At 27.4% G+C, this 11941-nt stretch overlaps 1 protein-coding gene across 4 annotated transcripts in view; it reads right to left on the bottom strand.

The window, feature by feature from the left end:
* Nucleotides 1–5187: 5187 nt before the first annotated feature.
* The window catches only part of LOC106687556 (tyrosine-protein phosphatase non-receptor type 13), a 471405-nt gene continuing 464651 nt past the window's right edge, over nt 5188–11941 (bottom strand). For all 4 annotated transcript variants that reach the window (XM_067045204.1, XM_067045208.1, XM_067045200.1 and 1 more), the window contains exons 10-13: nt 8406–8627; nt 7324–7476; nt 7125–7238; nt 5188–5840 (exon numbers count right to left, since the gene is read on the bottom strand). In XM_067045204.1, the coding sequence (XP_066901305.1) occupies nt 7134–7238; nt 7324–7476; nt 8406–8627 (480 nt within the window). In that variant the 3' untranslated portion in view covers nt 5188–5840; nt 7125–7133. The remainder of the gene's footprint in view (nt 5841–7124; nt 7239–7323; nt 7477–8405; nt 8628–11941) is intronic.

Raw genomic sequence — 11941 nt, 5'->3', positions numbered from 1 at the left:
TATATATAATATAAATTAATAAGATCATATAAGACACACACACATCCCATATATAATATATGTAACAATTGTAATTATGTATATATAGGCTTAATTAAATAGGTTATAGTATAGGACCACCAGTTTTTAACCAAAGCATTAATCTAAACTTTATTGGGGATCTTTTTCGCACTTCATACTAAATGGTAGGAAATATATAATTACAATTGTTACATATATTATATATGGGATGTGTGTGTCTTATATGATCTTATTAATCAATCTTCAATAAATTTCAATTATACCATTTTTATCAACAATTTTGAAAACAAAGCTGCATCTGACTACAATTTTCTAAATAGCACAAATAATTAGAAATACAATATTAATTTATCATTACTCAGCGTTAATCGAATTATAGCATTTTTAAATTTAAAATGTTAATTATAAATGTTTTAATTAAGTTTATCATTATTGCTAATTCATTCTAGGAATATTTGGAATACAGGAGAAAACCTTGTTTATTTTGCATTTGAAATGCAATTTATTATAAAAACAAATTAAAATTTAAATGGTATAACAAATATAAATTAATAATTTGATTAAAAAATATAAATTTTTTATAAATGTAATACTCAATTGTTGATATTCCAGTTAAAGTTCATATTTGTTGAGATGATTTCTTCTTTATGAGTTTTCTTAATAATTTCAATTTTACTACTTCTCTTCAATTATCTAATCTTTTAGTTTAAAGTTATTGTATTTTTGGATCATGATCACTAATTAAATTTAATGAAACATTTCACTGTTTACTTCTATCTTCAAACTTATATTTGATTTCAATAATTTTTATAAATTATGAAACCTAATGCTCTATATTTTTAAAATGAGTCAACTTTTTCTGATCAGATTTTTACAGATTCTGTAGCTTACTTAGAGTTCTTAGAAGAGGCTGAGTTTTTCTTTTTTTCAGTGCTTGGTATAAGCTAAATAGTTCTAACAAATGAAAGTATTTTTTTCTTTTCTATTATCACTTAGCTGTCTCTTAACGTTTAAAAATATTGTTAATTAGTTTTCGAGTCTAAAAACTTAATCTACTTCATATACGTGAAATGAAAAGTTTTATAAGTTCATATTGTTGGTGTATATCATTAATTACAAATGCATGGCAATCAGTGCTTGCTTTATATAGACTACATTGTTCCGGTGTATTCACAAATATTATCTTAATTATCCAATAATCAAATGTTTAAATTTATAACTTAAAATTATGAAATATTCATTTTACATTAAATAATTAAATTAAATCTGGACCACTACAGCCCATGAAGGGTCAGGGGGTGCAGTACTTTGTAAGGAAGTACTGTTACTAGACCGAAGGTTGTGCAAGGAGGTGATTTGGTCAGAATCACACTCCACTGTCAGATTTTTACCCAACTAAGGGTGCCCACTTTATTACCTATCCTTACCATGTATGCTGATGACACATGTCTATTGTCAGTGAACAATGATCCTTACATTGTATCCCAAACCCTCCAATCACCACCCTTGAAGAATGGTGCCAAAACTGGACAATTAAAATTAATTCCAATAAATCCCACCAAATCACATTTACCCTTCTTGACTTCTTGCCCTACAGTATCCTTTAATAATACCCCTCTTATTCCTGTCGAACAGATCCGTTACTTAGTACTACATCTGGACAAACGACTGACGTGCAATCCTTATACAACACTAAAAAGACAAGAAACTGCTCGTCGATTCCGACTATTACTACATTTACTAGACAAACGGTCTGAATTCCCAATCCATTACAAAAGACTGATCAACATGACTATTATAATGCCTCCTCTTTAAGATATTTTATTTATTTTTTAACTTAATTAATTCTCAATCTACCGTATCGGTGTAAAATAGATTTATTCAACCTTAAAAAAATATACCTATAAATTGTAAGAATTATTTATGGTTAATTCTTGAGTGGCAACATTTATTTCGTAATACACTGCTATTAATATTTACACGTAATCTTTACAGTCTATCTTATAACCTCATGTCTCAGAATAAATACGTTTTTATATTGATTTATTATTCATTATACTAAATAAAGTCTTAAACTTTATTGTAATGGGGTCATAGCCTTCAATAACTGCTTACTAAATATGGAAGACCACTAGAAAAGCTTAGTAGAGGAGAAACTCTTCGTTTTTCTTTATTGGTTTTCTATGCTACATATTTTTATTACTTATGATGTACAACGATATTGTTGACATCTCTTGAGTGGTTATGTATATGGTGCCTAGATTTATAATATCAAACCAATCAGTTTTTAATATTTTACGAGGTTTCCTCTATTATAGATCGCACTTGGTCATTTCCTTCTGATATATTGTATTTGATAGCTAATTTTATTTGTTATAGGTAAACGTTTGAACTGTTAAGTAGAGAGATTTCCTTCATTCGCTTAGTTCTATATTCAAACATTCAACCTCGTGAAACATAATAAATTTCTTTGATACTGAACTGAGCTAGGTTGTTTTATTTTTAATTCAGTTTCTATGAATGATGTTTTATAACAACAATTTCATTGAAGACCAGAATTTCAATGTTATGCAAGTATGAATGTGAATTTTACTCTGTTCGTTATCTTTAATTTTCCCAATCATAAATTTTTATTTCGTATTCAAGTCTTTGTCTAGCCTCTTAGCTAATAGCCAACAATACTTATAAGTATTATTGTTTCATATATGACGACGTTACAATCTCTGAAGGAAGTCGTGACACAAAAATAATTAGAGAGAATCTTCCCTTTCCGCTCCACTCCTGAAATCCCATATTAAGAGGCAGACTTATCTTACTTAGAAAATATTTAATTGAAGTGAATATTGCTGTATTAAAAAAAAAAAATACATATATCGAACTACATTGTAACATAAAAGCTAAAACTAGGTATCATATTCCAAATTTATCTGGTGCATGTGTACCACACAGAAACACGATACCAGGTTATTTAATTTAAACAAAATGCCATGTAGAAAGGAGTGTTTAAAATATTCTAAGCAAATATTCTTCTTTTTTCTTAATGCCACAGAGCACCTTTATCTTGTTATGTCTTTAAGTGTTACTTACAAAGTTTTAAAAACACTACTATTTTGACTAATCATTTAGGGAAAAGATAGTTTTGAGGATTGGTATACAGGATGAGGTATAGGAAAAGAGTGTTTTTGTGAACTTATTACTAGAAACATCAACTAAAACATCTTGGCAGTAAATGAAAACATATTAAGAGGAAAGAGAACAGTACTTTTGAGTAGAAAATCAGTAATATTAAAAATTAAGCATATCAACTGGCAGGTGAACTGAATGGCAAATTGGGGGTTGCAAAACAGACATCATAAAAGTTGATTCATAAATTGAACTCCTAACTCAGACAGGAAATGCTCATTATTTATAAAATAATTACCATTCAAAAACCTCACTATTTAACTTACATGAAATCTAAAAGCATTTCAATGTATGAGTATCCAAGGTGATTAAATTATTTATTTATGAGGAGAAATGGTTTGGTCTAAAAATCCATTGTTGAAGTTAATTTGATTAATTTATTCCTATACATTTTATTTTATTTGCCATCTATAGAACTTAATTAGTTTGACTATACTTAATGTTAAATAAAAACACAAGAATGGTTCTTTTACCTGTGACCATGAAAATTCTGATATCTGAAATATATTTCGCCAGATACTTACTTTTAATGCTATTAAAGTTTGATATGTATATAAAAGAATAATTTTAAACCTAAGTTCTGTTAAATAATAGTAGAATATTTTTTACATTGAAATTAACTAGGATAGGAAATGTTTGGGTTCTAGGATTATAATTAACATACTTATTAATTTTTCAATAATTTATTATATAAAGTAGTGATAGTTTAGGAATAACATTTTGATATACATATAACCACCCATGGAAATGTCTTCTTTAATTTTTTTTTTTTAACATCACAATTTTAAAACATCTATTATAAAATAAAGCATTATATATATAATATATACTATATAATTTATTTTGTTGTTTTTAAAACGAAAATAAACTTTTTTACTTTATATGATATAAAAACATTAGCAACTACTCTTTCGCTGATTATAAGTAAAATAACGAATAGATCACAATAAAAATGTTAAAAACAAAGGAAAACCCTGTTCGATAGAGGATCAATATGATATTATACGATAATATTTTACTCTTACGGAATCTTCCGTTACTTATTATCTACTCGAAAATGATTTATAAAACTTCTATCAGAGAGACTACTGTGAAATAAGTCTACTACTATCCTATATGGTTTTCAAGATAAGCTGGCTTTCACTCATAATGCAAATGGTCTAAAGAGTTAATAGCTGATGTTAACAACTAATCATTAACTATGTACACTAAAGTTCACAGTTTGGAACACGCTAATGAGGAATATGATATGTTATATGCGACGAATTATTTTTTATGAAAGATTGAATTGTTACCAAGGTTGCCAAATGTCTTTGGAAAATTCTGCCTATTCTTTTCAAAACTTTTTCATTATTTAAAATAAACAAAATCTTTATCTGTGGAAATTTCAGAACAGAAGATTCTTAACAGTCAAAATTTTTTTTGTCAATAATTGAATCAGTCAAAATAGAATTTACTTAAATTAATTCAATATAATATAGGTACTACAACTGTATACAATTGTTTAGTTTAGAATGAAAGTGATGGCGACACGAAAGTGGACTTGCAGCACTTTCATTATGAACAGCTCAATCATTTACTAAGATTTACCACATGATTACTTGAAAAATACCACATAAAAGGCACTGCTCGTGTTATTTGTGTTCAGAAACATCATAATTTGAAACAAATTAAAAAATATAATAAGAAAATATTTTTAAAATTGTTCTAATAGTGAATCAAGCTTATCCTAGAAACCATGCCTTCAACCATGTCACTCTCTGGTTAGTATAGAAGGCTTGAAGTGTACGAACTATAAAACTGCTATGGGACGAAAGCACAATCTCGTTATATATTGGTAACATCGAACCCTAAGTACCACTCCGACATTGTGATCAATAGTCGGTACGAATCTTCTAAATTTTTTTTCTTTTATAAATTATTAATTATCCTATTATGTTTCAATATATATTTACTGAGATTTGGGCTTCTTGTTCTTTCTTCTTCTTTTTTTTTTTTTTAGTTTTAGACGTATTTCAAAATCATACATGATTATAATTCAATAATATGATTGTAAACAGCCTAATAAATAAATTTAGTCCATTTCCAAACGATTTCAAACAAGATAATAACTTGAAATTATATTTTTGGAATATATTGAGATAAAATAACATAATAGCTATTATAATTGACTTTTGTCTATTTGGTTTGTCCTCCACCTTTTATTTAACAGTTCTATAACTGCTTTCTCAAATCAATAGTAAAAGAAAATCACTAATTCACTTTAATTCACAAATTATCATTAACACAAATAAAAATGTAAATTTTGATAGATGTTATGATCATGTTGAGTTTCTTAAATACTGAAATTAGAGGGCGAGCCTTCGGTCAGTAGTTGATTAATTAAAATAGAAGTCAGTTGATTTTTGCTTTATATTGTTACATGGAATAATTGCCTAAAACTGTAAATTTGATATTGAGAAGAGCTTTTCAGTCTTTACAACTAATTTCTTTTTTGGGAAATAAGCAAAATTTACTCGAGATTGAAAAGTGATAAAATCAGTCCATCTTAATTTTAGAAAAGTGAATAGGCTGGGAAATAATTTCATGAGAAAAATCTTAATTGGAAGCATTTGAAGTCTTCTTCTCGAGCGAACCTGTAACAATTAATCTCTTATTTATGTTATGCTAATAAAGCTGATTTTCAATATCAAATCAAATTGTTAAGTTATAAGGATTTATATTTAAACAAGTCTTATTTTTGTTATATTTATATACGTAATTAACACAAACTTAGGTTGACCAGAAACAAAATTAGTTAATAGTAAAATACAATAATTGTTATCTCTTTCATTTTTTTAAAGGTATTACAATATTTCGAGAACCTGTTTTTTTTTTTTTATTTTACTTTACTTTTTTTAAATTTTATTATACTTACATTGCAACAGAAATTATGAAAAAGATATTAACTTTTTTTCTTGAAAATTTTTAAATAGAATCCCATAAAATAAATATCTAGCTGAAACTTTTATCTCAAAAACTTTTAAAATAAAATGAGGTGTAGATAGTTGACTGTAGATTAATGATTGGAGAAGTTTGTCGGGGGGTGCGGTCAGCAAAGAACAACATAAATAAACAAAACCATATTTATTTATTTTATGCCGACGTTTCGACCTGAGTTTCAGGTCTTCATCAGGGGTTGTGGCGTAGAATGTAGAAGGTGTTTATTTATGTTGTTCTTTGTTGACCACACCCCCCGACAAACTTCTCCAATTTTTAAAATAAAAGTTGTTTAGAAATTTAAAAATTAAAGTTTTGGTGAACTGTTAAATTGAAAGGTATTGTAAAATATGAATAACTGTTTCTGTCTCTGCTTATTATACATTATATATTACATTAAATAAATATTCATTTATTCCATATCTACCTCTAAGGGTCATTTGTATGATAAGTTACAATGATTAGATTCTACTACAAAATTCTGATTATTTTAGATAATCCAATAGTTTTGAAAAAAGAATAAAAATATAATATGAACAGCAGTGTATATTTTAAATTAACATACAGTGTATTCATTACATATTTTTAAAACTTTAAAGCAAAATAATTTGAAAAGAAAAATATGTATAAACAGACAGCTATTTAAAAAGTAAACAGACAACTTAAATTTGAAAATAAAAATCTGGTTGTTGGTGATGTCATATGAAAGTTTCTACATTCAAGTACAACTAATAAAGAATTTTTAACATATTTTGTATACTTTCACAAAATTAGGGTCAAATGATGTTTTTTATTGCTGCTTTCTTAGTCCCAAATGGCAGATTAAAGAAAGATAGTAATGGCAATGTATTTTTGTGTTATTAATAATACAACTTATTTCAAATTTTGGGACTAATAAATAAAATACAAATATTAAGTTTCTAACAATAATATTATGATACCTTTAATGATTATTGCGATTTCCGAAGTAGAGTTAACGAAATACTTCCACGAATTTTTCTTAATAGGTCTATTACATCTGCTGTGGACATGTCTTCAATCCCTTCATCGTTGACCTAGGAGAGTAGAGTACATGATAGCAGAATATTTTATATTACAGAGCAAGAATAAAAAAGGTTAATGAAGTAAGAATAATCTTACATTGATGATCCTGTCCCCGATCCTAAGCCTACCATCCCTGGAGGCTACACTATCTGGATATATGGCACTAATAAAAGATCCTCCATCAGAGGACGGCTGAAGACTGAATCCTAGCCTACTGTTCCAGCCCCTGTTCAGCTCTACGATGACTACCTGGGTAACAAATGACAAGAGCATAGATAATTATCTACATATTTATTCAACTAAAGTCGATTTTATCTGTATATTAAAAGCAATGTTTGGTTTAAAGATAAAAAAAAAACATCATATGTATAAAACAGAACAGTTACTTATAAAAATCATTCTATCTTTCCAAAGAAGCAGATGTGGAAATTCTTTCCCTCTTTTCAAACTTTTTTTTAATATGACCCCCTCCTGGTCATTTCTGGGAGGGAGGGGGAGTTATCTAGAGGTAACCAACCTATTCTAACTATGGTGAGGGGTCAAGTTTTTATTTTGTGTGACCTCCACAGGAAAATAAAAGTTGAGCCCCCTAGCTGGATTCAAACCAGTGCCACTGCAGTCACAAGACAGTCGCTTAACTTCCTCAGCTCCAAATGACCCGCCTCTTTTCAAACCTGAAAGCTATAAGGAATGAACATAATCTTCTTTTTGGCCAACAACAACTTACTATAGAAACCAATTCGAAAAATGGAGCCAGATATGCATAAAAATATCCGTCTTTTACATTGAAATTTCAAATATATATTAATAGGAACATCTGTCTTACAGACTAAACAATATGTTGAATCAGGTGTTAGTTAATATTTTCTCTTAGATGGCCTCCATACTGTATGTTCATTCATATTCTCAGTTTTAGCAATATAGAGAGGCAAGGATAGATGCAGTAACCAAAAGGGACTAGCCTTTCAACAATACCACAAAGCTGGTTGAAAATGTTGGTGAATGAAAGTAAAAACTTTTCACATTATATAATTTAATAATAAAATCATGAAAACAGAAATGAGCGTGAAGAAGTATTGAAAAATAATTATTTTCATTAAATAAATATGTGTACATGATAAAGAAAACAATGTAATTATATAAGTATTAATTATAAAATATAATTTAATTTGACTAACCTGGTACTCAGGCTGTTCCTGGGGCGGCTGATGTTCATTGAGTGACTGCAGTTTCTGACTAGATACCTGTGAGTCTACTTCTTCCTGAGAGTTAGAAGTCGAGGGCACGTTTTCATTCTCAGGGAAGAGAACTCCTTTCCACTTTAATAGTCCTTTTGTCCCGCCACCGTCCACGATGGCTGTAGGGATGTCCTGTTCAGAGCAACCAGTTTCATTGATTTCCTACAAAAAAAAAAAAAAATAATAATAATAAGTTACTTTATAAATATTTATAACCTGGGATTGATGAAATCCCTTGGAAATTAATCTAATAAAATTTATAGCATAAAATATTTAAGTTTTTTTTACTTTAATTATATCATTTCATTATGAAGCTATATCAAATTTTGCATGTTGAATTAAAATTAAAGAGTCTATATTTTAACTAATGTTCCTGAAAGTAAACATTTGACTGTACAAAAGTAGAGCGTTCCTTAAATATTACTGTGCCCCTTTGCACAAAACTATAATTATTTTTTATCCTTTTGCATTCATTTTTTTTTTAATTTTTATAATTTGATTACCTATATTGATGTCATATATGATAATTTTGAGATGAAAGTAAGAAAAACTCAAAATAGAAGAGAAGTATAACAAAAACCATATAGCTTATTCTACATTAAACAACTTTATTGAACATGAAAGCACAATTTTATCATCATCGGATTACAAATTAACAGAGATATGAGAAAACATATTCTTGGAACAGTAAAATAAGCTTTCTAATAAATAAGCTTTAAAATAAGAAGTAGAAAGGAAAAAACTGTTCTATTATAAATTGTGAATCAAATATAAATCCTTTTCAAAAAATTAAAAACATTCACATCAAATATATTCCTTTAAGACCTATTAAATATTATATTTTAAATATTTGATCTTTCGATTACAGCAGAGATTCATAACCTCAATACCTATAGATTATGACTTAAAGTTTTAAATGATCAATTAGTTAGAAGAAATAAAAAAACAAAATTTCCAAGGTTAAATATAAAGATCCTCAAACATTCAAACAAATTATAATAAAAATCATAAGATGCTTTCTTTGATTTATATTTATCCTCTCACCTCTGATATACATACATGATAATAACCAGAGTTATAATCCTTTACTGTTTTAAATGTGCCTTTTAGTTTTATAATTATTAGGTAACAAACTAAATGGATCATAAACCCAATATTTATTGTTCAATTATTATTACAATACAGAAAGGTTATAAAGAGTCTAAGTTTCCTTAACGGCTGCTTTCAGAATCAGTGAACAGTATCAATTGCTTATTTTGTTTCAATATCAATGATAAATATTTACTTTTGAATGTTTACTAGGTTCTTGAGATAGAGCAGCTCAGGGAAAACCTTATAGAGTAAATAATTTATACAAAGCTTTGGTATCGGTATGATAATTTTTCAATTTCTTATCCAGTGCTCCTGTTATCCAGAAGAAAAGACATATTGATTATCGATGTATAGATAAATATATATTTTATTAATTTTAATTTTTTATAATAGATATACAAAATCTCACCCTTCGGCATTTTTGCACAATACTAGGAATAGTTCCCATTACGGATCAAGAGAGGACTATCACTATCACTCAAGCAAAACAAACATGAAACTGACGAGACCAACCTGGATAAATTACATCTCCAATTCTCATCGGGTAGAAATGGACATTATAACTAGAAAGTTTATAAATTTATCATAAATAAGGATCAGAATCAGGGTAAAACATATAATCATTGGCTATGAAAGTTGTATGTGAGTCATTGTCCTAAAAAAAAATATAAATCTTTCAGTTGTTTTTCATAATATTTGGCTTAGTTGGTTTCAATATCCTAGAAAGAGTGTTGATCTATTCAAATGATAAAAAAAGTAAAGGTTGTAGTCCAAGACGAATTGAGATAAAAAATATTTGTTTACGAAAACGCTTTACTAGAGACTTTAATCTTAATAATGCACTCTTCTTCTTTATTTATACTATCTGAAATAAATAAAAAATTTGAAGGAATATTCATAAAAATTATTTATAATAAACTATACAAATATTAACTACTTGTGACTACCAACTACAATGTTAGGAATACACATATTAAAAATTCTTTTGGCTTGTCATTACTAATATCATTGTGAAATCAAACTATTAACTTTTCTTTTTTTACAATCAAAGTAAATCACTAATCATAAAAACCTTAGCTCCTTATCTAGGGAAAATAAAAATGTAATAAACAAAGAGAATTTAAAAAAGGAGTTTTTTCTTATACTCAGAAACACTAAAGATTCATGGGAATTTTGAGGATTTACCTAAATTATTTGATAAATTATAAACAAAAGTATCAAATGTTTAAAATTATTATTATTATTATTATTATTATTATTATTCAGTCTTCTAAAACAAAATTTCCTCAAAAGAATCGAGATTTTGCAACACACAAAGTTATAAATCTGTCATGGTCTATCTTACACGATACCTCAAATGAAAATGTTGACTGTGCCTGTATAAAACAATACTTATTAAAACAACTGACCTATAATTAAAATCCAGTGACATCTCATAGGGAAATATTAACCTATGAGATGAGTAGTCAAGAGGAATAAAGAGACATTTAATTTTATGAGAATCATCATGACAATTAAGACTTATTATGATGGAAGAAAGAATCTGAAATATCCCTCAGGCTTGATATCCAAACCTTATAAGATCAATGCATATTGTATGATAAATATCAACAGAAAAAAAAGTAACTGATAAGAGTTGTGTAGTAAATAATAACAACATGTTAGCTCAATTCTACTACCCTCAATTCTACTAATAAAAAAGTGAAGTAATACCTTTAACATTAATTATTATTAAATCATTTCAAGGGAAAATTACTAATATTGTAAGATAATAGATTAAGATTAAAGATAGATATTCTGTGGTAAAAATATAATAAAAAGTTAAGGTCAAATTTAATAAATAGTCAATTATTAAATACATATTTAAATACTTGTACTGATATTAATAACTAGTTTTTTGAGTTTATGATTATAAACTCAAAAAACTAGTTATTAATACAAATAGCTATAAATAGAAATTCAACATAGACCAGAAAATATTAATGGCGGAGTAATCTATTTAAATTGGCTGCAAATCCCTGAATAAGGATCATTTGATGGTTGGTGCATTCCTTACTTTAGTGAACATAATTTTGAATGAATAAAAAAAAAGAAAAAAAAAGTTAGTTAACACATAAACAAGAAGATAACAAAAAAAAAAGGAATATCTAAATGAAAGAAATTAAAATGTAGCAATTAGCAAATGAAGTATCTAAGATATTCTATCGTCAAGTTTAGTTACTCAAATAAGTCCTTTGATGATTCCCTTATTAATCCACATCCTCCATTGGTCTATCAGATTTTAAACTACCGATAAAAATATAATAATAATAAAGTTTCTATTTACAAATTCACCGTAACAATGAACATGGAGTCACGTGAAGAAAACAGGGTAAGATTAATGG

The sequence above is a fragment of the Halyomorpha halys genome, unplaced genomic scaffold (assembly GCF_000696795.3).
Source record: "Halyomorpha halys isolate HHAL.00 unplaced genomic scaffold, Hhal_1.1 Scaffold979.1, whole genome shotgun sequence".
NCBI classification, from domain to species: domain Eukaryota; kingdom Metazoa; phylum Arthropoda; class Insecta; order Hemiptera; family Pentatomidae; genus Halyomorpha; species Halyomorpha halys.
Note: the sequence above shows the minus strand (reverse complement) of the source record. Positions and strands in the feature narration are given on the sequence as shown.